Source organism: Pristiophorus japonicus, chromosome 16 (genome assembly GCF_044704955.1).
Source record: "Pristiophorus japonicus isolate sPriJap1 chromosome 16, sPriJap1.hap1, whole genome shotgun sequence".
Taxonomy (NCBI): Eukaryota; Metazoa; Chordata; class Chondrichthyes; family Pristiophoridae; genus Pristiophorus; species Pristiophorus japonicus.
The window spans coordinates 60394740-60420045 of NC_091992.1; the positions used below are offsets into that span (position 1 = coordinate 60394740).

The 25306-nt window shown below is 43.5% G+C and overlaps 1 protein-coding gene across 1 annotated transcript in view; it reads left to right on the forward strand.

Moving 5' to 3' along the window:
* The window catches only part of ube2g1a (ubiquitin-conjugating enzyme E2G 1a (UBC7 homolog, yeast)), a 96384-nt gene that overhangs the window by 65521 nt on the left and 5557 nt on the right, over positions 1-25306 (forward strand). Inside the window, exons 3-4 of the mRNA XM_070857371.1 lie at positions 9214-9311; positions 22403-22581. Coding sequence (XP_070713472.1) covers positions 9214-9311; positions 22403-22581 — 277 coding nt within the window. The remainder of the gene's footprint in view (positions 1-9213; positions 9312-22402; positions 22582-25306) is intronic.

Sequence of the window (25306 nt, forward strand, 5' to 3'; positions counted from 1 at the left end):
GAGCTTAATGGTCATTGTTGTGATGGGGATAGGGAAGATGGACAATGCACGTTGTCTCTCACTTGCTTCAAAACTTTTTTAGGATTGGGAAATATTTGTTTCTGGGAAATGAAAATGTATCTACATGCAAATGTAACAGAAGTTGTTGTAAGCAGAGGTACCACAGGTTTCAGTGAAGAGATGGTAGAAGTGCACGCATTGGCAAAAGGAATGAAAAACTGGATAGTAAGTTTCACAGTGGTATTTCCTTCAAATGTCAGTTTTATTACTTTCTCCTGGCTTTGAAGTAAGATATGACAATGGTAATAAGTAGATGTAATATACTTGAACTTTCAAAAAGCCTTTTAAGGTACCGGCCACATAATAGACTCATGACTAAAGTCATGACTCATGTCTGTGGAGTCAGGGCAAGTAGCAGAATGAACAGCAAGCAGTCTACAAAACAGGAGAGATGGGTTTAAGGGTAGCTGCACAGATTGGCAGAAGCTGGGAAGTGGTGGTCCACAGGAATCAGTGCTGGGGCCAATGTTTACCATTTACATAAACTCGATGTAAATCAGAGTACAATTTCAAAATTTGTGGATGACACCAAATTGGGGGATTTAGTTAATACTGAGGAAGACTGCAACAAAATAAAATAAATTAATAAACTTGCAAAATAGGTGTGTAAATTACAACTTTTCAAAATTGAAGTGAGATGGATCATTTTGGTAGGAGGAATAAGAGGCCACATACTCGAGTCTAAATGGGGTAGAGGTGCAAAAGAGTCTAGGGGTACAAATTTACAATCATTAAAAGTAGCAATGCAGATTAACAAGGCCATAAAAATGCAAACCAATAACTAGTTTTATTTCTAGAGGAATAAAATTGAAAAGCGGAGTTATGTTAAACATATTGGGCCCAAGTTTCCACACGATAAAAAACGGGTGCCCCTCCGAGCTGGGCGCCTGTTTTTCGCGCCTAAAACGGCGCCGGAAAAAAAAGCGTGATTCTGGAGCGTTTTGCAGCTCCTTGTCTGTTTGGCGCGGCGCCCAGGGGGGCAGAGCCTACACTCACGCCGATTTTGTAAGTGGGAGGAGGCGGGTACTATTTAAATTAGTTTTTTTCCTGCCGGCAACTCTGCGCGTTGGAGCGTTCGCGCACGCGCAGTGTGAAGGAAACATTGGCACGGCCACTTTTGTAGTTCTTTGTAGCTGTTTAATTTTTGAACATTTTTTAATAAAAGCACATTGCCATCAGCACTGAGGCTTCCTGCTTACTGCCTGCCCCTCCCTCCCTCCCGTTCGCGGGAACGACGCCACATCGCTGAGCTGACTATAAGGCTTCCACCTCAAGTGGAAGGCTGCTTACTGCCTGCCCCATCCTCCCTCCCTCCCCTCCCGTTCGCGGGAACGACGCCACATCGCTGAACTGACTGAAGCACTTTCACACAGGTAGGAAGATGGTTTATTTAATCTTTTCTTTGCTTATAAATGTTTATTCAGGTTGGATTTATTTGTAGAAGTATAAATAAGGATTTATTGTAGAATTTAATGACTTCCCTTCCCCCTTCCCCCCCCCCCCCCCCCCCACCTCGTTCTGGACGCCTAATTTGTAACCTGCGCCTGATTTTTTTTAAATGTGTAGAACAGGTTTTTTCAGTTCTACAAAAATCTTCACTTTCTCCATTCTAAGTTAGTTTGGAGTAAGTTTTCACTGTGAAAACTTTGAAATCAGGTGTCAGTGGCCGGACACGGCCCCTTTTGAAGAAAAAATTCTGTTCCAAAGTAGAACTGTTCTACCTGACTAGAACTGCAGAAAAAAAAGTGGAGAATTGCGATTTCTAAGATAGTCCGTTCTCCACCAGTTGCTCCTAAAAATCAGGTGCAAATCATGTGGAAACTTGGGCCCATAGAACCTTGATTTTAGACTACACTTGCAGTATGCTGTACAGTTCTGGTCTTAGTGCCAAAAAGGATATAGATGGCGTTGGATGAAGAGGGATGGGAGATGTTTGTGTGAAGCATAGACGTTGGGCTGAATGACCTGTTTCTGTGCTGTAAATTCTATAATCTCCATGCACCTAACTGCTGAAATTACATCAACAACTTTTAACATAGTAAAATGTCCCAAAGTGCTTCGTTTGACTGAGCCATACAGATATTTAGGACCGAAAGCTTGGGTCAAGAGGTAGTTGTAAGGAGCATATTAAAGGAGGTAGAGGCGGAGAATTCCAGAGCTTGGAGCCTAGTCAACTGAAGGCACGGACACCAATGATGTAATTAAAATGTGGTACACATGAGCCAGAATTGAAGGAGTGCAGCTATCTGAGGGTTGTAGGGCTAGATGTAACTGGGAGGAGCGAGGTTCTGGAGGGAGTTGAAAACCAGATTGAGAATATACACTTTTGTTACTGTAGAGGGCTTGACCTTTTCGACTATGTTGCAAAACTAGTAGTGGGAAATCAAGGTGGCAGCCAAAATTATTTTTGAATACTCTGTTTTTTTTTAATTAAATTTGTCCCCTTCTGTTTATGCTGACCATTTGTGCTTGACTTCTTAGACACTTTGTAGTTCATATGTTTTTCTGCTCTTGATTCATACCTATCTTACATTTAAGTTGTCATTTGTGTTCTCCCCCCGCACCCCCCCCCCCCCCCCCCCCACCAAACTGCCAAACCGAACGTCCTTTTAAAGGTGGTACATCTTGTCTACCGGGGCTTTAAACATTGGAAGTAAAAAAAACTGAATGTTATAAAGGACACTGCTTTGCCAAAATTCTGGACTGAATTGCAGAATATGTAGAAGTTCATCCCTCCAAAATGCTGTGCAATGTGATTGTAAATTAGACATCCCTGATATTGTATGCAACCTGGCATGATGTATCTCTGTTATAAAACAGCATATCCTCTTTAGGAGCAATGCCACACGTGATCAATGGTCCCTGTAATTTTTTGGGGGCTGTGTGGCCCACTCAAAATTGTGCGCATGTGCGGTTTTTCCCCTTTAAAAGCCCGAAAGCTGGCTATGTGGGACCTCCAGGTGGCTGCACAGCTTAAAGGGAACATTGCAGGTGAACTGCCAGTACATATTGAAAACTACATTTGTATGTTTTTCCTCTGTCTTCCTTTCACCCAGTTGGAATTTTGTATTTATAAATACAATTGTCGCAAGAGCTTGCCATCCAAATCAGATAAAATAAAGCAGTTGGTACTGACTTTACAAATCAGCATCACCAATCTGCAGGAGTCCAGCCAATCATGGTGCCACTGCCATTTAATCTTTGCTCCACTAACTCCACCAAAACCAGATTAATTTCTCGTTGCTGTTGTAATTAGTTTTGGAGCACTTTATGCTCCAAGGGTGAGTGAAAGGCTATATGCATAGCCTTGCTAGTTCAACTTTTACACCCAAAAGGAGTGGAGATACAGCTGTATTGTTTGCTATATTGTCTAACCATATTAGCTGACTTCAAATAGCTTAGTAGAGTTAGCCTTCTGTACCTACTATCCAGCTAGAGACCTCCTAGGACCAAAATTTTGCTTGAAGGGTTTACAGCTTTCCTTTGCCACTAAAGTTCTGGTCAAAGCAATGACTACAGCAGTGACTTTGTACAGCATCTTGTTAATGTAAAGAAAGGTCCCAAAGCAATTCACAAAGGGTGATCAGACAAAAATAGACACCAAGCCAAAGGAGATATTGTGACCGATAACTCAAAGCTTAATCAAAGATGTAGGGCTGAAGGAGGGAATTCCAGAGATTGGGGACCAGATGGCTGAAAACAAAGCCACCAATGGCAGGGCGAAGGAAGTGGAGGGTACACAAGGCTGGAGTTTGAGGAACACAATTCATGGAGGGTTGGAGGGCTGGAAGAGGTTAGAGGTGGCGAGGGATGTGGCCTTGAGGGATTTGAACACGAGGATGAGAACTTAAAATTGAGGCGTTGGTGGACTGGGAGCCCATATAGGTCAGCAAGCACTGGGCTGATGGGTGAACACTCATTGGTTAGGATATGGGCAACAGAGTTTTGAAATGAGCTCGAGTGGAAGATGGGAGGCCACCCAAGAGCATTGGAACAATGAATTCTAGAGGTAACAAAGGCATGGTTTCAGCAGCAGATGAGCTGAGACAGGGGTAGAGATGGGTAATATTACGGAGGAGTCTTTGTAATAGAGAAGATAAGGTGCTGAGGTTGAGCAATCTGATTCGGCCTGCGACAGTGACCAGGGAAGAGGGTGGAGTAGGGAACAAAGTTTGACAGGAGCCAAAGATGATGGCTTTCGTCTTCCCAATGTTTAATTGCAGGTAATTGCGCCGCATCCAGAACTGGATATCTGGTGGTAAAAGCAGTGGAGGGGCTTGAAGTGCTGGTGAGGTGAAGCAGGGTGTCATCAGCGTAAATGTGAAACCTGACGTGGCTTTGGATCCTTGGGGGACTCGAGGTAAATGTGCGGAAGTGGGAGCCGTAATTGTGGGAGATTCTCTGACTACGACTGGATAGGTAAAAGTGGGATCAGGAAAGGGTAGTCCCGTCTCAGAGGGGAGGCATTAGTGAGAAAGGTATGTTGGCTGCAGGGCGGTAGAGAAGGATGAGGCATAGTGCCCCACGGTCAGTAACTGACCAACGGATCCACCATAGACCCATTCCACATTCGGACTGCGGTCAAGCAAGGCTGTGTCATCACACCAACGCTCTTCTTGATCTTCCTTGCTGCAATGCTCCATCTCTCCCATCAACAATGAGGTCCAACACTTCCTTCAGTGTGCCAGTGCAGCCTTCAGTCGCCTGAGGAAGAGTGTTTGAAAACCAGGACCTCAAACCTGGCAGCAAGCTCATAGTCTACAGAGCAGTGGTAAATCCCAACCTCCGATATGGCTCAGAGACATGGACTATGTACAGCAGGCACCTCAAAACACTGGAGAAGTACCACCAATGCTGCTTCCGCAAGATCCTGCAAATCCATTGGCAGGATAGGCGCATCAACGTCTGTGTCCTCACTCGGGTCAATATCTCCAACATTGAAGCACTGACCACGCTCGATCAGCTCTGCTGGATGGGCTACATCGCCCCCGTGCCTGGCGCAAGACTCTCAAAACAAGCGCTCCATTCCAAGCTTTGACACAGCAAGCGAGCCCCAGGTGGGCAGAGGAAACTCTTCAACGACACCCTCAAAGCCTTCTTGAAAAAATGTAACATCCCCACTGACACCTGGGAATCCCTGGCCCAAGACCGCCCAAAGTGGAGGAAAAGCATCTGGGAAGGCGCTGAACACCCAGAGTCCCTTCGCCGCGGGAAAGCTGAAGCCAAACAGAAGGAGCGTGTGGCAACCCAGGCACCCCACCCACCTGTTCCTTCAACCACCGTTTGCCCCACCTGTGACAGACTGTAGATCCCGCATTGGACTCTTCAGTCACCTGAGAACTCTTTTCTAGTGTGGCAGCAAGTCGTCCTCTACTCCGAGGGACTGCTGATGATGAGTTTGTGACATTGATTAGGGCCTCTTCAGCCTGTGGCAGGGCAGAAACCTGATTGGAGATTCTAGTTCTTATGTCTAAACACTAGTCAAGCATAAGCTGCTGGTCAGTTACTTTTCTAATGCAAATCATGCCTCTCCTTGGCCCCGATCATGTCGCTCCATGATCAATCGCCGCTCCTTCGCCTCCGACCCCTCCACTTCTGCTGTACCTGCCCATGCTCCCATCACCAACCTGGGTTATGATGACATCCAAACCAGTCGTCCTCTTCACAGCCGCCTCCCTCCTGCACCAGCACGTGCTGCACCTTTGTAGTGGTACGCTCCATGCCTTTTAAGGCCCTGGCCTGCTGTTGATGGACCTTGCAGGTCGGGGTCGCTGCGCGAAATGCCAGCTCCACACTCCACCCCTTTTAAGGCCTCGGCCTGCCGCTGATGGTCCTCGCAGGAGAGGCGAGTGCCCAGGGGCAGCACAGGCCAGCCCACACTGCGATATGTGTGCGCACTAGGTCCGTGCAACAGAGCTGCTCTCTAGTCGCCCTGGTTAATGTTTGCCACTGGACCAAGACCTAGCTCTGTCAAGCCCATATGGTGGCTGGTGTGCAACGGCCACCACACATTTATAATTAAAAAAAAACATTTTTAATCCATGCACTGGCATCTTCTGCCCTTCAACATGTATTCGGGCCTGTAATATTGGGTCTTTAAAATACCTGTGAACTCATCCCTTTTTTGGCGTGGAAGCAAATCATCCTCGACACGACGGACTGCCTATAATGAATGCAAATAACCTTCACCTCGTGCTGTGATTAGAGCACAATGGAGCATTTCTTGATTCCAGTCTGGCCCCCTGTGATGCAAGCAGATGAATCTCAGTAATTCTGTGCCATTTGCTGCACTTGCGCATTGAATGGGTTTTGTGCAGCTACCACTGACCAAGCAATGTGCTGATAACCAAATACTGTCTCTAGTTGGTGTTGAATTACTTGAAGACTTGTAAATTGGAATGGTTCATCTTTTATAGATTTGTACCTTTTTAAAATTGTGGCAGAAATGAACAGTGACTTCCCACCTATTTTATTTATGTTGTCTACCTTGTAGGTAGCATTTAGCAACTGTGCAGCATCTTGCCATGATGGCATAAACATTGGTCTCCATCATTGAATAGGCCATTTAACTTCTAATTAAGCTGTAATGGGATTTTACAGAAGTGTTGTAACCTACCCATTTCCCAATTTGAGAGCCAGCAGGTAGTCTAGTCTAGTCCCAGGCCTTGCCTGCTTTGTAATCTGGTAACTGCACAAAAAGGTCAATGCCTGTGTGGTATTTGGCAAGTTGCTTGCCTCCTACCTTGTTGGTAGGAGTTTGACAAATGTGTAGCTGGAGGTGTGAATTATTTATTTCACACATAACCTAGTTGTAATATACTTGGTGATGGTGACACCTGTTAACACTGCGGGAACAGTAGCATAGTGGTAATGTTACTGGACTAGTAATCTGGAGACATGAGTTCAAATTCCATGTCAGGAATTTAAATTCAGTTAATTAAATAAATCTGGAATTAAAAAGCTAGTATCAAAAATGGTAACCATGAAATTACCCATCTGGTTCACCAATGTCCTTTAGTGAAGGAAATCTGCCGTCCTTACCGGGGGATCTGGTCTATATGTATATCTGGATCCACAGCAGTGTGGTTGACTCTTAAGTGTCCTCTGAAATGGCCCAGCGAGCCACTCTGTTGTACCAAAGAACAGTGGTTCTTCACTGCCAAGGTCAATTAGGGATGGGCAATAAAATGCTGGCCTTGCCGGTGACTCCCACATCTCTGGAATAAAGAAGAAAAAAATCTGCCTTGCATAGTATTAGTTTTAGATTGATAACTGCTTTCTTAATAAATAAAAAAAACTGTAATGGTGGTATTCAAATTATAGCTTTAAACCAATCTGATGTGTTGGAGGTACATTATAGGCAGTTGGTATGTGCCTTTCTTGGCTCTCCAGAAATCCCAGATGTTTTGCTTCCACTTAGCATCTCCATGATCATAAAAATGGTAAATTACTTGTGTGCAATTTTGATTGCAAGATTACACAAGAGGAAGAGGCAATTTACCAAAATTGAGACATTTAGATGACTGGAAAATTGGTACTGCCTGTGACTACCCCAGCTCTGTGAAAGACCCTTCTCCCAATAGATGTGGAAATTTGGTATCTTTCCTCCTCTCGACCATTGTTGCACATTTCTCAGTTTGATTTTTCCTTTCAATATTTTGCTTTGTTTTCCTTTCAATATTGGTTGAAATGTTTCCCATTGGTTTTTTTTAAAGCCTCCCTTTTGCGTCCCTTCCATCTCTCTAGAATCGTGCAACGTTAAAGGGAGGTCACTCGGCCAACTGTGCCTGCACCCTCTCCAAGCTGTCCACTTTGTCCCATCTCCGACCCTTTTCTTTTTATTTCTGATGTGACAAACAACCAACTGCAATTTTTAAGTGTTCCTAACTTCACCCCTCCTTTTATTTGTGGTCTTAAATTAAAGAAATAACTTTATACTTTTCACAACCTCAGGACTTCCCAAACTGCATTGCAGCCAATAAAAGTACTTTTGAAGTATAGGTACTTGTGTGTTTTGGAAATGCAGCAGCCAACTTGTGCACAGCAAGGTCCCACAAACAGCAATGTTTTAGTGAAGTTGTTGAGATGAATGTTGGCCAGGACACTGGGAGAACTCCCTGCTCTTAAAATAATGGTGTGGGATCCTTTCAATCCACCTGAGGGGAAATATCAGTTCAACATCCCATGTGAAAGACAGCACCTCCAGCAATGCAGCACTCCCTCAGTATGGCACTGAAGTGTCAACCTAGATTATGTGCTCAAGTAACTGGAGCGAGTTGAACCCACAACCTTCTGACTCTGAGGCAAGAGTGCTACTAAGTTGCAGTGGACTCTCAAATGAATGCCCTCTAGTTGCTGGCTGACTAATGGAAAATGTCTTTCCCTAGTTGTACCATATCAACCCGCTCATACTTTTGAGCTCCTGTGAATCTTCACTAAAAAGAAAAGATTCCATTTTTCATTAGTCTCGCCTGATAACTAGAGCCCTTCATCCTTTGTGTATCAAACTTTTCCATACTCTTTCCATGGAGTTGACATCCTTTTGTAAATAAAGACACCCAAAACTGGACACACTATTCCAATCCCAGCCGAGCCAACAATGTCTGTTTCCCTGATGATTCTGCTGCGTTCACTTTTCTCCTTGATCTAACTTCATTGTTTGTTTCATTTCTACCTAAATGGCGCAGGGCTGTGTAACACCTCCAAACCCCTTCAAGTATCAGCAGTGCTGTCCAGTAGAACATAGCCATATAGCTGTCAACATCTTTTCCCCCAGGTCATAGTTAGCCATGGCAGTTTTTTGCGGGAGGCGGATGCAAAACTAGAGGTGCCGACCTTTTTTTGGATGGTGGGGGTTTGGTTAACATTGTCTCCAGGCAAGCAAAGTAACCTGGTTTTGGCTACAATAGATCGGTAATGAGGTCTTTCTGCATTTCTCTTGTGCAGGCCAATTTGAGCAATGCGAATACAAAACCAACTCCTGGGTTTGGATTTGTACATGTGCCGATATTAAAATTATCGACTGGAGGAGTCTGACCGCTTTTTCCCTTGGCACTGCTCAATTGCATACTTGTCCAGCTTGATGCATTTTCTGTAAAGTAAATGTGACTGTTGTATTGCCGTGGAAAATAATTGTTGTATCTTTATTCACAGCGAAGGCGGTGTGTTCAAAGCTCATCTCACCTTCCCCAAAGACTATCCCCTCAGGCCGCCAAAGATGAAGTTCATCACTGAAATCTGGCATCCAAATGGTGAGAACAAATTCAAAAATGCCAGCAAAGCTTGGCTATAAATTGGGGATGTAGTGGGAAAGGAGCGTAATGAGCAATGTTCCCTCTAATTTGTGATGGAAGTGTGTGGTCCCTTTAAATTTGCTGAACGGCCACATGGTATCTTGCAGCAGCTGGTGAGTGGCCTGTGCGGGACCTGCCGATTGGTGGGTGTTCGCGCACCTTGGGAGGGAACGTTGTGCTTCCCCCTCATTAGCTATCTCAAATTTTGGCAAAATCGACTGATGTTTAACTCCAGTATTTTTTGTGTGTGTGGGGAGGTTAGCGCACTGAGTCTGAGGATATGATGTTTTATACCAGGTGAATTAAACCCTGCAGCACACTATATTGTATAATGGAGGAAAAACACTCCCAACCTGCACGCTAAATTCTTAGAAACCAGTAAAAAAATAACGAGCATAGATGGAAGTGAAACACAATCCCATGAGTTAGACATCACTAGTCTCTTTCAGCCTTCAAGCATGAGTTATCTTTTCATACCCTGAGCAAATCAATCCACTGGCTATATTAAAATGAGTGCTAATTGTGCAAACAGCTCTTGACTATTTACAATGAAACCTTTACCTCAAGTGAAGGGTTCCCTGGAAAGGCTGCATTTCCTTTACATGCCAGTTTGGTTTAGGTCTCATTAGACTGCATTGTGCTTCACTGTTTTATAGAATCATGGAGCACTTGGTTAAGCTGGAAATGCAGCTCTTTGACCATGGTGTGGTTCAACTTCACAGACTTCAGCAGATGATCCCTCGCTGGAGATTTTGTTTCTGGCTGTCAAAACTGGTTTTATACTCCGAGGGGTTTATAATGAAGTGCTACTGACCATGTTTGTTATACCTACCCTTCATTCCAGCAACCACAAAGATAGGGTGCTTGGGCAGATTGTGTGTGGTGTGTGTGTGTGTGTGTGTGACCTGTACATGTGGGTATTGGTTGCACCTCAACAGACCAGGGATCAATATCCTCGTTTTGGGGAGGGGGGTGGTTAAACTAGCTTGGCAGGGGGTTGGGAGCCTAAGCATAGATTCAGTAGGGAGGGAAGTAAAGCTGGAATTGGAAAGCAAAAATGTAGAAAGTGAAATTTGAAGGTCAGGAAACCAGGGCTAGGAAGTAGTCAACAAGAAGGTCTGGCTGTACTAAATGGTATATACTTCAATGCAAGGAGTATAGCGAAAAAAGCAGATGAACAGAGCACAGGTAGACTATTGGGAGTATGATGAGAGAGCTATTAGAGACATGGCTAAAAGAGGGGCAGGTATGGCAGCTCAACATTCCTGGTAACAGGATTTTTGGAGGGGGGGGTGGTAAAAAGGGATGGGGGGGAGATTGTGGTATTGATTAAAGAAACTATTACAGATGTGATGAGGGATGATATGTTACGGGGATCATCAAACGAACTGAAAAAAACGAGGCGATCACACTGCTGGATGTCTACTATAGACCCCCAAAACAGTGAAGAACAACAAAAATATATGTAGGCACATTTCTGAAGTGCAAAACTACAGGTCAATAATAGTAGGGGATTTCAACTATCCTAATATTAACTGACAAAATTAGTGAAAGGTAGAGGGTGCGGAATTCCTAAAATGCATTCGAGAACTTTTTTAGCCAGTAGGTAGCAAGCCCAACACTGGAGGGGGCGGTTCTGGATTTAGTTTTAGGGAATGAAGCTGGGCAGCTGAAGGGGGTAACAGTGGGAGAGCATTTAAGTGCTAGTGACCATAATTTAGTTAGATTTAAGGTAGTTATGGAAAAGGATAAGGATAAACCAGGGATAAGTTCTAAATTGGGGAAAAGGCAGCAGAAGCCAACTTTGCTAAGCTGAGAGGTTATTTAGCCATAGTGGACTGGAAATAGCTACTTGAAGGTAAATCAGTGGGAGGCATTCAAGGAGGAGATCGAGGGTTCAGGCCAAATATGTGCTCCTTATGGGGGGGGGGGGGGGGGGAAAGGTGGGCCTAACAAATCTAGAGCCCCCTGGATGTCTAGGGACATACAGGGTAGGATTTTTTTTAAAAAGAGAAGCTTATGACTGATGCTGAAAGCTTAAATACTGCAGAATTTCTAGAGTATAGAAAGTGCAGGGGTGAAATTTAAAAAGGATATTAGGAAAGCAAAGCGAGAGCATGAAAAATTCTTGGCAAAGAAAACCCAAAGATGTTCTAAATATATTAAGAGGATAACTAAAAGTGTAGGGCCTATTTGAGACTGAGGGTAATCTGTGTGGAGGTGGAAGATGTGGGTATGGTTCTTAGTGAATATTTTGTGTCTGTTTTCACAAAGGAAAGGGGCTATTGAGGAAGAGTGTGAACTATTAGATTAAATAAATAGTGAGAGGAGTGGTATTGAGGGGTTTAGCAGCATTGAAAGTGGTTAAGTCCCCAAGCCTGGATGAAATGTATCCCAGGCTGTTAAGCAAAGCAAAAGAGGAAATAGCAGAGGTTTTGACCACTTGCCAATCCTTTCTGGTTTCCAGTGTGGTACCGGAGGACTGCTAATGTGGTATCTTTGTTTAAGAAGGGATAAACTGAGTAATTATAGGCCAGTCAGTCTAATCTCAGGGGTGGGAAAATTATTGAAAAAAATCCTGAAGGACAGGATAAATCTTCATTTTAGAAAGACCGATTAATCAGGGAAAGTCAGCACGGATTTGTTATGGGAAGGTCGTGTGACCAACTTGATTGAATTTTTCGAGGAGGTGACCAGGAGGGTCGTTGAGGGCAGTGCGTATGATGTAGTGTATATGATAAGGTCCCACATGGTAGACTGGTCACGAAAGTAAAAGCCCATGGGATCCAGGGCAAAGTGGCAAGTTGGATCCAAAATTGGCTTGGAGGTAGGAAGCAAAGGATAATGATTGATGGATATTTTTGTGACTAGAAGGATGTTTCCAGTGGGGCTCCGCAGGGCTCAGTACTGGGTCCCTTGCTTTTTGTGGTATACATCAATGATATAGATTTGAAAATACAGGGCATGATTAAGAAGTTTGCAGATGATACGAAAATCAGCTGTGTTGTTGGAGAAAGCAGCTGCGGACTGCAGGAAGATATCAATCGACTGGTCAGATGAGCAGAACCGTGACACGTGGAATTTAATCAGAAGTGTGAGGTGCAATGCATTTGGGGAGGGTTAACAAGGACAGGGAATGCACATTAAATGGTTGGACACAAGTGTAGAGTAATAAAGGGATATAGAATAAAGAGTGCATGTCCACAGATCCCTGAAGGTAGCAGGCCAGGTAGATAAAGTTAAGAAGGTATACGGAATGCTTGCCTTTATTAGCCGAGGCATAGAATATAAGAGCAGGTGGGTTATGCTTGAACTGTATAAAACACTAGTTAGGCCACAGCTGGAGTACTGCGTGCAGTTCTGGTCACTGCATTACAGGAAGGTGGTGATTGCACTGGAGAGGGTATGGAGGAGATTTACGAGGATATTGCCAGGAGTGGAGAATCTTGGCTATTAGGGCAGATTGGATAGGCTGGATTTGTTTTCCTTGGAACAGAAGCAGCTGAGGGGAGACCTCTTTGTGATGTATAAAATTATGAGGGGCCTAGATATAGTGGATCGAAAGGGCCTAGTTCAAGGGAGCAGAGGGGTCAACAACCAGGGGGCATAAATTTAAAGTAATTAGTGGAAGGTTTAGAGGGGAAATTTCTTCACGCAGAAGGTTGTGGGGGTATGGAACTCACTGCCTGAAAGGGTGGTAAAGGCAGAAACCCTCGCCACATTTTAAAAAGTACTTGGATGTGCACCTGAAGTGCTATAACCTGCAGGGTTACAGACCTAGAATTGGAAAGTGGGATTAGACTGGATAGCCTCTTGTTGGCCGGCACGGAAACGATGGGCCAAAATGGCCTCCTTCTGTCCTGGGAACTTCTGTTTCTCGCTCTCCACCCAGTACTCCAGCTGTCCTAATCAGTGTTTGATATAGTTCAAGCATAACCTCCCTGCTCTTTGCCTTTATTGCTGATGCATAGAATACATCATTCCATAATGCCTTCTAACCTTATCTACCTGGTCTGCTACCTTCAGGGATCTGTGGACATGCACTCCAAGGTCCCTTTGTTCCCCTCCAATTCTGTGTGCTACCATTTAGAAACATAGAAAATAGGTGCAGGAGTAGGCCCTTCGAGCCTGCACCACCATTCAATAAGATCATGGCTGATCCTTCACCTCAGTACCCCTTTCCCACTTTCTCTCCATACTCCTTGATCCCTTTAGCCATAAGGGCCATATCTAACTCCCTCTTGAATAAATCTAATGAACTGGCATCAACGACACTCTGCGGCAGGGAATTCCACAGGTTAACAACTGAGTGAAGAAGTTTCTCCTCATCTCAATCCTAAATGGCCTACCCTTTATCCAAAGACTGTGTCCCCTGGTTCTGGGCATCCCCAACATCGGGAACATTCTTCCCGCATCTAACCTGTCCCGTCCCGTCAGAATCTTGTGTTTCTATGAGATCCCTTCTCATCCTTCTAAACTCGTGTATAAAGGCCCAGTTGATCCAGTCTCTCCTCATTTCAGTCCAGTCATCCCTGGAATCAGTCTGGTGAACCTTCCCTGCACTCCCTCAATAGCAAGAACATCCTTCCTCAGATTAGGAGACCATAACTGAACGCACCATTCCAGGTGAGGCCTCACCAAGGCCCTGTACAATTGCAGTAAGACCTCCCTGCTCCTATACCCAAAACCCTAGCTATGAAGGCCATCATACCATTTGCTGCCTGCTGTACCTGCATGCCAACTTTCAAGGACTGATGAACCATGAACCATGAAACCCAAGTCTCGTTGCACCTCCCCTTTTCCTAATCTGCCGCTATTCAGATAATCTGACTGTGTTTTTGCCACCAAAGTGGATAACCTCATTTATCCACATTATACTGCATCTGCCATGCATTTGCCCACTCGCCTAACCTGTTCAAGTCACCCTGTAGCCGCTTAGCATCCTCCTCCCAGCTCACACCGTCACCCAGTTTAGTGTCATCTGCAAACTTGGAGATATTACACTCAATTCCTTCATCCAAATCATTGATGTATATTGTAAAGAGCTGGGGTCCCAGCACTGAGCCCTGCGGCACTCCACTAGTCACTGCCTCCCATTCTGTTTATCCCGACACTGCTTGTCTGCCAACCAATTCTATCCACACCAGTACATTACCCCCAATACCATGTGCTTTGATTTTGCACACCAATCTCTTATGTGGGACCTTGTCAAAGGCCTTTTGACAGTCCAAATACATCACATCCACTGGTTCTCCCTTGTCCACTCTACTAGTTACATCCTCAAAGTTCCAGAAGATTTGTCAAGCATGATTTCCCTTTCATAAATCCATGCTAACTTGGACCGATCTGGTCACTGCTTTCCAAATGTGCTGCCATTTCATCCTTAATAATTGATTCCAATATTTTCCCCACGACTGATGTCAGGCTAACTGGTCTATAATTGCCCGTTTTTTCTCCCTCCTTTTTAAAAAAAAAAAGTGATGTTACATTAGCTACCCTCCAGTCCATAGGAACTGATCGAGTCGCTAGACTGTTGGAAAATGATCACCAATGCATCCACTATTTCTAGGGCCACTTCCTTAAGTACTCTGGGATGCAGACTATCAGGTCCCGGGGATTTATCGGCCTTCAATCCCATCAATTTCCCCAACACAATTTCCTGCCTAATTAGGATATCCTTCAATTCCTTGTTCTCAGTAGACCCTCGTTCCCCTAATACATCTGGAAGGTTATTTGTGTCTTCCTTCGTGAAGACAGAACCAAAGTATTTGTTCAATTGATTTGCCATTTTTGTTCCCCATTATAAATTCACCTGAGTTCGACTGCAAGGGACCTACATTTGTCTTCACTACTCTTTTTCTCTTCACATATCTAGAGAAGCTTTTGCAGTCAGTTTTTATGTTCCTGGCAAGCTTCCTCTCGTACTCTATTTTCCCCCTCCTAATTAAACCCTTTGTCCTCCTGCTGAATTCTAAATTTCTCCCAGTCCTCTGGTTTGCTGCTTTTTCTGGCCAATTTATATGCCTCTTCCTTGGATCTAACATTATCCTTAATTTCCCTAGTTAGCCACGGTTGAGCCACCTTCCGTTTTATTTTTACTCCAGTCAGGGATGTACAATGTGTATTCCCTTTTCTTGTTAGCCCTTCCCAAATGCATTAATTGGACTGAAGGTAGACAAGTCCCCTGGTCCTGATGAAATGCATCCCAGGGTATTAAGAGATGGTGGAAGTTATAGCAGATGCATTTGTTATAATCTACCAAAATTCTCTGGACTCTGGGGAGGTACCAGCGGATTGGAGAACAGCTAATGTAACGCCTCTGTTTAAAAAAAGGGGGCAGGCAAAAGGCAGGTAACTGTAGGCCGGTTAGTTTAACATCTGTAGTGGGGAAAATGCTTGAAACTATCATTAAGGAAGAAATAGCGGGACATCTGGATAGGAATAGTGCAATCAAGCAGACGCAGCATGGATTCATGAAAGGGAAATCATGTTTAATTAACTTACTGGAATTCTTTGAGGATATAACGAGCATGGTGGATAGAGGTGTACCGATGGATGTGGTGTATTTAGATTTCCAAAAGGTATTCGATAAGGTGCCACACAAAAGGTTACTGCAGAAGATAAAGGTACGCGGAGTCAGAGGAAATGTATTAGCATGGATCGAGAACTGGCTGGCGAACAGAAAGCAGAGAGTCGGGATAAATGGGTCCTTTTCGGGTTGGAAATCAGTGGTTAGTGGTGTGCCACAGGGATCGGTGCTGGGACCACAACTGTTTACAATATACACAGATGACTTGGAAGAGGGGACAGAGTGTAGTGCAACAAAATTTGCAGATGACACTAAGATTAGTGGGAAAGCGGGTTGTGTAGAGGACTGAGGCTGCAAGGAGATTTGGATAGGTTAAGCGAATGGGCTAAGGTTTGGCAGATGGAATACAATGTCGGAAAGTGTGAGGTCATCCACCTTGGGGGAAAAAAACAGTAAAAGGGAATATTATTTTGAATGGGGAGAAATTACAATGTGCTGTGGTGCAGAGGGACCTGGGGGTCCTTGTGCATGAATCCCAAAAGGTTAGTTTGCAGGTGCAGCAGGTAATCAGGAAGGCAAATGGAATGTTGGCCTTCATTGCGAAAGAGATGGAGTACAAAAGCAGGGAGGTGTTGCTGCAACTGTATAAGGTATTGGTAAGGCCGCACCTGGAGTACTGCGTGCAGTTTTGGTCACCTTACTTAAGGAAGGGTATACTAGCTTTGGAAGGGGTACAGAGACTATTCACTCGGCTGATTTGAGAAATGAGGATAGATTGAGTAGACTGGGTCTTTACTCCTTGGAGTTCAGAAGGATGAGGGGTGATCTTATAGAAACATTTAAAATCATGAAAGGGATAGACAAGATAGAGGTAGAGAGGTTGTTTCCATTGGTGGGGGAGACTAGAACTAGGGGACACAGCCTCAAAATATGGAGGAGCCAATTTAAAACCGAGTTGAGAGAATTTCTTCTCCCAGAGGGTTGTGAATCTGTGGAATTTTCTGGCCAAGGAAGCAGTTGAGGCTGGCTCATTGAATGTTTTCAAGTCAAAGATAGATTTTTAAGCAATAAGGGAATTGAGGGTTACAGGGAGAGGGCGGGTAAGTGGAGCTGAGTCCACGACCAGATCAGCCATGATCTTATTGAATGGCGGAGCAGGCTCGAGGGGCTAGATGGCCTACTCCTGTTCCTAATTCTTGTTATGTTCTTATTACCTCACACTTCTGATTAAATTCCATTTGCCACTGTTCTGCCCATCTGACCAGTTGATTGATATCTTCCTGCAGTTCACAGCTTTCTTCATCAACCACACAACGGATTTTAGTATCCTCTGCAAACTTCTTAATCATACCCCCTATATTCATTGATGTATACCACAAAAAGCAAGGGATCTAGTACTGAGCCCTGCAGAACCCCACTGGAAACATCCTTCTATTCACAAAAACACCTATCAACCCAACACCCATAGGCCCTTTCTATCCACTATATCTAGGCCCCTCATCATTTTATACAACTGAGGTCTCCCCTCTGCCTCTGAGCCAATTCTGGATCCAACTTGCCACTTTGTCCTGGATTCTATAGGCTTTTACCTTCGTGACCAGTCTGCCATGTGGTACCTTATCGTATACACTGTCATATGCACTGCCGTCATCGACACTCCTGGTTACCTCCAAGAGTCTTGTGCTTTGAAGCCCTAATTTAAATGTTTTTTTGTCTTGTGGGGTTCTGGGAAGCACCCAGATCAATCCTTTAAAATGTTAAAGGCTTGTTTGCATTCTAAATATATTTAGTGGCTTATGAGTTGAAGCTGGAAATGTCACTACCATTGAAGCAAAGATGTCAGCTTTCCTCTTGGTCACCTGGAAGATACTTCTATTGCTGCCAAGGAGTAGAGCTTCGGCTTGCTATTGCCTAAAATGGAAACCAAGCAGTCAGCATATGTGGAGAAAACAGGTGCAACATACATGAATGTGACGCACAATGACTGGCAAAAGTGTTTAAATGGAAAACGAGAGATGTTGAAGAGACAAATAGGAGGTAGAATAAGCAAAGACATTTACCAGGTTCAGGGTGTGTGAATAGCTGAAGTGATAAGGTCTATAGAAATGAAAGTCAGAAAAATTGGCAAAGCTGAGAAACTGAGGGTCAACACTGAATGCAGACTGTCCTGCCAGCATAGTGCTCTGATAAAAGGATGCCACCCCCAGCACCAACATGTCCTTTTTTCCCCTTTTCTAACCCCCCCCCCCCCCCCCAACCCTGTCGCTAGGATGTTGACGCCCATTAGTTTGTTGAGTAAAGGTCTATCTACTTGATTCCAGATTCCCACCTGTTCTGAGCAAGTTCCTGTTTCTGTACAGGCAATAGAAACGTTTACCTGGAATAACCTGAGGCTTTGGGTTTGCCTTTGTTTGTTTGTTTGTTATTCACTTCAAAAATTCAGGTTGGTGTTCTTGGCCTTTTTGGTTCTGTTTCGCAGTCCATCGTTGTTTACATGACCTCCTCCATCTGTGATGAACTTTGAACTTTTGTAGTTTTATAAACCCTTTAATTCCCCAATTTATCTTGGGTATTGATGTACCATGGTCAGTTTTGTCCCAATCACACTTGCCTATGGCTGATTCCCAATTCAAAATCTGTCATTCCATTCTTTGCAATAACCAGTTCAACACTTGTCTGCTGTCTCTCAAATGTTGTTTCGTCTGACAGATGCTCCTCCACTCCCTGGTAAATTGAGGCCTATTGATAAAGATGATTGGGTCTGTTTCCAGGGGTGCCATTTTTAACATATACTGTAAAGGAAAAAGGCACAGCCTCCAACATTGGTTTGTGCAAATGTTGCATTTAGCTGCCCTGCCTCTTGAACTCGGGCCTGGAATATTATGGAGCTGAAGAGTGATGCGTAGTGTGTTCCCCATCTGCGTTGCAAAATCTGAGCTGTTAAATGTAATCGGACCTTTTTGTAGCCATGTTAAGATTAAGAAGAAACTAGGGATTTGGATCACTGGGCACTGGCATACCTAATCCTATTGGCCGATATTCAATGCTGACATTCACGTATGGCAAGTGTTTGGCCCACTTATGGAGCAGAGACCAGTGCTTGTCCCTCAATGGTTTTCTGGACCTGTACATCTGGGTTTTTCCAGCCCCCCAACCTTTTTTAAAATTCTTGTTTTCACAACAGTGAAACTGGCCACATGATGTAACTGGCTACTTAATTGGTCTTTAGAGCAATTCTTCCTGGAGGGATGTTTGACCAGCTGGGAAGGTCTGTTGTCCTCGGATTATCAACACTACTGTGTGTTTAACACTAGGAACATTTGCTGTCTTCAGTGGCCTCCAATGTCACTGCATGTGAGTGTGGTTGTAGGTCTCAGCTCGCTGTGGAGTTGATTTCTATATTGCTGCGTTACATTTTTTGTGCTCGTGTAGGGGCGATTACTGCAATATTTACAATGCAGAGTGTTTTTTCTAACTGTTCCATTAGCATGTGCAACACTCATCAAAGCCTTCCTCTGGGAATCCATTGAAGATGTCCCTTTTCAAGCCTCTGGTTCCAGCCAACTACAACAAATCTGAGTTGCACAAACCGGAGCCTTTCAAACTGGATTTGTGGCTGGGCAGTAACATTGATATGCAGATAGATTCGTTATCTTCTAGAACAGTTCTCGACCGTTTCTTTTTGCTTCCCAGGCCCACCCCCTCCCATGTTCCAAAAATTCTGCGGACCCCCTGTAACAACACAAGTGTTTTTTCTGTATTAAAAATTAGTTATTGGCTCTATTACACCTTACATGAAGAATTTATTAAATCCTAAATTTATATTAGCAAAATACTGCGACACTAAAAATATTCAACAGATCAAGCAGCATCTGTGGGAGAGAAAGAAAGAGTTAACGTTTCAGTTCTGACAAAAGGTAATCTACCTGAAGCATTAACTGCTTCTCTCTCCACACATGCTACTTCACCTGAGTATTTCCAGCATTTTCTGTATATCCTAAATTTACATTGTGTCCACTTGCAAGGCAAGGTCTGCTCCACCCTGTCAACCATTCACTTAAGAAATGAACCAGGAGCAACAAGCGACGGCACGTTTTTGTCCACGCTCAGTCGGACTGGACTAAAATTTCAGGTCCGTGTCTTCCATTTCAGAAACACAACTTGCCTCTTATTTCGATACCAAACCCCAACATCGCTGAGAAAAACAGCGACCTGAATTAACCGCACCAGTAATGGTGTAGGCGGATGGAAAATAAACAGGGTCCTGAATGATTTTACTCACCCACCTGATCACCATAAATTTTATAGTGACAATGGCAACCCCCCTCTTCTCCCTCCCCAACCCTTTCACAAGTAGCCGGCGGTATCTCAAAGGGAGTTAGATGTGACCCTTACGGCTAAAAGGATCAAGGGGTATGGAGAGAAAGTAGGAATGGGGGATTGAAGTTGCATGATATTGATTGGTGGTGCAGGCTCGAAGGGCCTACTCCTGCATCTCTTTTCTGTTTCTATGAGCGCCAGACTAGGCCTATCGATCTGTCAGTGAAGCACATGGCCATGAATATAAAGCTCTGAGTCTGAGGTAATTTTCTCACTTGTTTTGTGTCCATCATCCCTGTGCCATACTCAACTATTTTCATAACTTTTTTTTCTCTTTTGGCCTTTTATTGCCATGTTCAAACAAACAATGGTTTTGGTCAATATCAAGATTGCTCTTCGACAGAGCTGGTGCAGATGCGATGGGCTGAATAGTACAGCACAGAGGCCATTCTATGCTTCTATATGTATTAACTGCTCCTCTGACGGGCTGACTTGACATCCACCCTACTGCTCTGTCTCCTTGCGTTTGGTTGTGTTAAGTCCTATGAAGTGGTTCGTCCATCTTCACATTTTGATGAAGGTTCAACATCCGAAGCATTAACCCGACTTTTTTCTTTTGTTGTGGGATCTGTGTATTTCTTGCACCATCTGTTTTATTTCTTTGACTCTTGCCCTTTGAACTCTCCCTCCCATCTGCACTTGGTTGATTCCACGAAGCTATATTTACATTGGTTTCTTACCATTTTAGTTGCTGCCAGCTCCTGACGTGGGTCTTGTGCAGCTGGCAGCGACTGCAAGGCAAACGTGCTGGATCTGCCAAGGCCGGTACTTGGGATACTGTTTTTAAATAAATAAATAGAATAAACTGCCTCTCCCCAATAGCTGCACAAAACTTTAGTGTTTTGTTGGCTGGCCTTCAGTGTACCTGGCAAGCTAATTTGAGGGTTGCCACCAGCTGCAGGAGAACCGTACATCAGGACTCGGGAGCCAGCAAAAAAAGCAACAGAAAAGCAGCAATAGAAGGAACTTGTTTATTTCCTGATATCGAAACAGAAGGATTCAAGTCGAAACATGAGACAATCTTGTTGCATTCCAAATGCCGATGGCCTTGTTGTGTATTCCCATCAACTTCTGTATTTATTAATTTCTACCATTTTTTTCTATCATTCATCTTCCCCCTGACTGCAAAGGATATTTTCAGTGCTATTAGTCTCTGCCTTGGTTCCTGAATAGACAGTGCTATTATTCCTAAAGTTTGGCCTATAATTTATGGTCTGTGGCAAAGCTCTAAGGTGCTCGCTGAAGCCCACAGATCTCATGATCTCAGTGGCAAGAAATTTGTCTTTCTTGCCATGCAATTGCTTGTAGTGCAATGTAATGGGAATCCTCAGCGAGAGCTGCAGTGATGTCAACAAGCTGTCGAAGCAGCCAATCACAGTGACGAATTTTCAGACAGCAAACCAGGAAATGAAAAGCAGCTTTTAACTGCACTTGTAAGATGTTCGAGCAAAATAAAAGACCAGAGTGTTTCACATAGGTGTTGAGGTAGGAACTGAAATAGCATGAACAAACTTTTTAAAAATTGGTAGTTTAAAAAAAAAATTATTTTATTATATTGGGGATATATGACGCTCCGCAAATATAAAATTAGTTTTTTCAGGGCCAGAACGTTTGTTTAGCAGTCAATATGCTGCTAAAACCCCAGTTACTCTTAATCCAACAAGGCTTGACTTCTAATGGGGTAATTATTAACAATTGCTCCATTTATGATGGCACGGAAAAGCCCATTTTTTTTCATCCATTTCACTAATTGCTGCCTATGGAGGGGGAAAGGTGGAAGTGTCCAACATGCAGCCAGTGTCAGAACAGTGAATAACTGCCTGCGACTTCAGGATTTCCATGTTCAGATGCACATGCACTAAATGCTGAAGTTGCGGCCAATTTCAATGGGGTAATGACAGCGAATGCAGCTAGTTTGCCGTCATTAGCCACCACAAAATCCAGGCCTATGTTTCACAGGAAAATGCATTGTTGAGGTTTTATGGGCCATTGGCTGGCTGTGACTCCATACAAGGTGCTGAATAGGTACTGCTTGATTTGAACATTTTGTGAAGAATTTTCAGTGTACCAATCCAATTGGCAATGGTGAAATAAGCATAAGATTTTGTAACTTGAGTAAAGAAACTTTGTTTTCTTACAGTTGATAAGAATGGTGAGGTATGCATCTCTATCCTTCACGAGCCTGGAGAGGATAAATATGGATATGAAAAGCCCGAAGAGCGCTGGCTGCCAATCCACACTGTGGAGACTATTCTTATTAGTGTGATTTCAATGTTGGCAGATCCAAATGGAGACTCACCGGCCAATGTGGATGCAGCGGTAAGAACTTTTTGTTGGAAGTCTGAGCTTTGATGCCAACGTCATAACATTGGGGGAACTTGGTCATAAGCAGATTCAATCCCGTTCAACATTTTAAACCTTTTCAGACTAAAGAGTGAATCTGAACTGATGGTGCATGCAGGAACATTGGTCTCCATCATAAGTAGCAGCAAAACCAAGACTGCTGTTCAGAGAACCTGCTCAGATATCTGGGATTAATCCCAACGAGTTGCCTAATTCTCAAATACCAGAGCAAATCAACTAAGAATAGATAGTTAAAAACCTGAAACCAAAAATAAGGAGGGGGGAGGGGAGAGGGAGATGAGGCGAACTGCTCAATTGGTAACTGCTTTAGTGCACCTAGATGGAGTGATTTCTATTTTTGTTTGGCTGCAATTTAGTAGCATTATTAATGAGGTTGGATTATAATTTTCAGATCATGGAGAATTCATGTTGTAGCATGTTGCCTGGCATTAATGTTCCCCACAGAGTTCTGTGACTTCCCAAGTTCATGAATGATACCTGGGAAGCTCAGCAATTATCAGACCACACTTACACTGGAGTTCATGCTTAAACTTGTCTTCAATATCACACCAGTGTGTAATCTGATCTTGAATGAAATTGTTTCTCCACTTGCATTTATTTCAATTTGGTGTTGATGAACATGAAAAAATTAACATCTGGATAGCTATTGATTGATGACATACATTTGTACTTATTTGTGTGTCTTTTTTACCTCTTCTCTTGGCTTGCCTTCAAGTATTGATCAGAACCTTGGTGTTGTATGTAGCTGAAACTTCAATATCTACTATAGACCAGTCTTTCCCAAAAATTTTGAGTAAATGGATGGTGAATGTATTTCCTAGTTCCTGGTGCACTGAGCATAAGCAAGGCAAAAGTTCTAGCTCATTAAGTTTGCTATGGTTCACTGTGGTATTTTGCCTCTAATGGTTGTGTATTGGTATCAAAAACTCCAGGAAAAATAGTACTGGAAGTTTATCAGAAATGCACTGATTTCTTGCACCAATATTGCCAACCATGATGGGTCTGTAGTTGTCATTCCTCTACCTGCCCAACCCATTCATTTCACCATTGTGATCAGTTAGAAGGGCAAAACATTTGTCATTAGCTTGAACTATAAAAAAGCCAATCCAATGTGGAAATTTATGGTGTTGGATTTCTAGTGACTAGCCCCCCCACCACCCTATCTTGCTTTCCAAAACATTGGTCAGGGTAGCCTTGAGGAGTTCAGTGTATCCGGGATAGTTTCCTTGAACAGTATGTTTCAGAACCAACCAGGGAGCAGGCTATCTTCGATCTAGTACTGTGTAATGAGACAGGATTAATAAATGATCTCCTAGTAAAAGATCCTCTAGGAATGAGTAACCATAACATGGTTGAATTTCAAATTCAGTTGGAGGGTGAGAAAGTTGCTTCTCAAACCATGGTTTAAGCTTAAATAAAGGAGACTACAAAGGTATGAAGGCAGAGTTGGCTAAAATGGACTGGGAAAATAGACTAAAGAATGGGACGGTTGATGAGCAGTGGCAGACTTAAGAACTCAACAAAAATATATCCTAATGAGAAAGGATAGCCATCTGGCTAACTAAGGAAATAAGGGAGGGTATCAAATTGAAAACCAGGGCATACAATGTGGCCAAGACTAGTGGGAGGCTGGAGGATTGGAAAAGTTTTAAAAGCCAGCAGAGAAAGACTTTTTAAAAAAAAAAAAAAAATGATAGTGGGAAGATAGATTTTTAAAGTAAATTAGCACGAAATATCGAAACTGATAGTAACTGTTTCTACAGGTACATAAAAAGGAAGAGAGTGGCTAAAGTTGGTTCCCTGGAGTATGAGACTGGGGAATTAATAATGGAGAACAGGGAAATGACAGATTTTGAACAAATATTTTGTATCTGTCATCCCGGTAGAAGACATTCAGAACATCCTAATAGTGGATAATCAAGGGGCTATAGGTAGAGAGAAATTTAATACAATCGCTATCACTAATGCAATAGTACTAGGTAAAATAATGGGACTAAAGGTGGACAAGCCCCTGGACCTGATGCCTTACATCCTAATGGCTGCAGAGATAGTGGATGCATTGGTTGTAATCTACCAAAATTCCCTGAATTCTGGGGTGGTCCCAACAGATTGGAAAACCACAAATGTAACGCCCCTATTTTTATAAAAAAATTTTAAAAAAAGGAGGCAGATGAAAAGCAGGAACCTATAAACCAGTTAGCCTTGCATCTGTCGGGAAAATGCTGGAGTCCATTATTAAGGAAGCAGTAGCGGGACATTTTGGAAAAGCATAATTCAACCAAGCAAAGTCAGAGTGGTCTTATGAAGGGGAAATAATGTTTGACAAATTTGCTGGAGTTCTTTGAGGATGTAACGAACCGGGTGGATAAGGGGGAAATCAGTGGATGTGATGTATTTGAATTTCCAGAAGGCATTTGATAAAGTGCCACATAAAAGGTTACTGCACAAGATAAAAGCTCACGGTGTTTGGGGCAATCTATTAGTATGGATAGAGGATTGGTTAACTAACAGAAAACAGAGTCGGGATAAATGGGTCATTTTCCAGTTGGCCATCGGTGACTACTGGGGTGCCGCAGGGATCGGTGCTGGGTCCTCAACTATTTATAATCTATATTAATGACTTGGATGAAGGGACCGAGTGTAATGTAGCCAAGTTTGCTGACTACAAAGATGAGTGGGA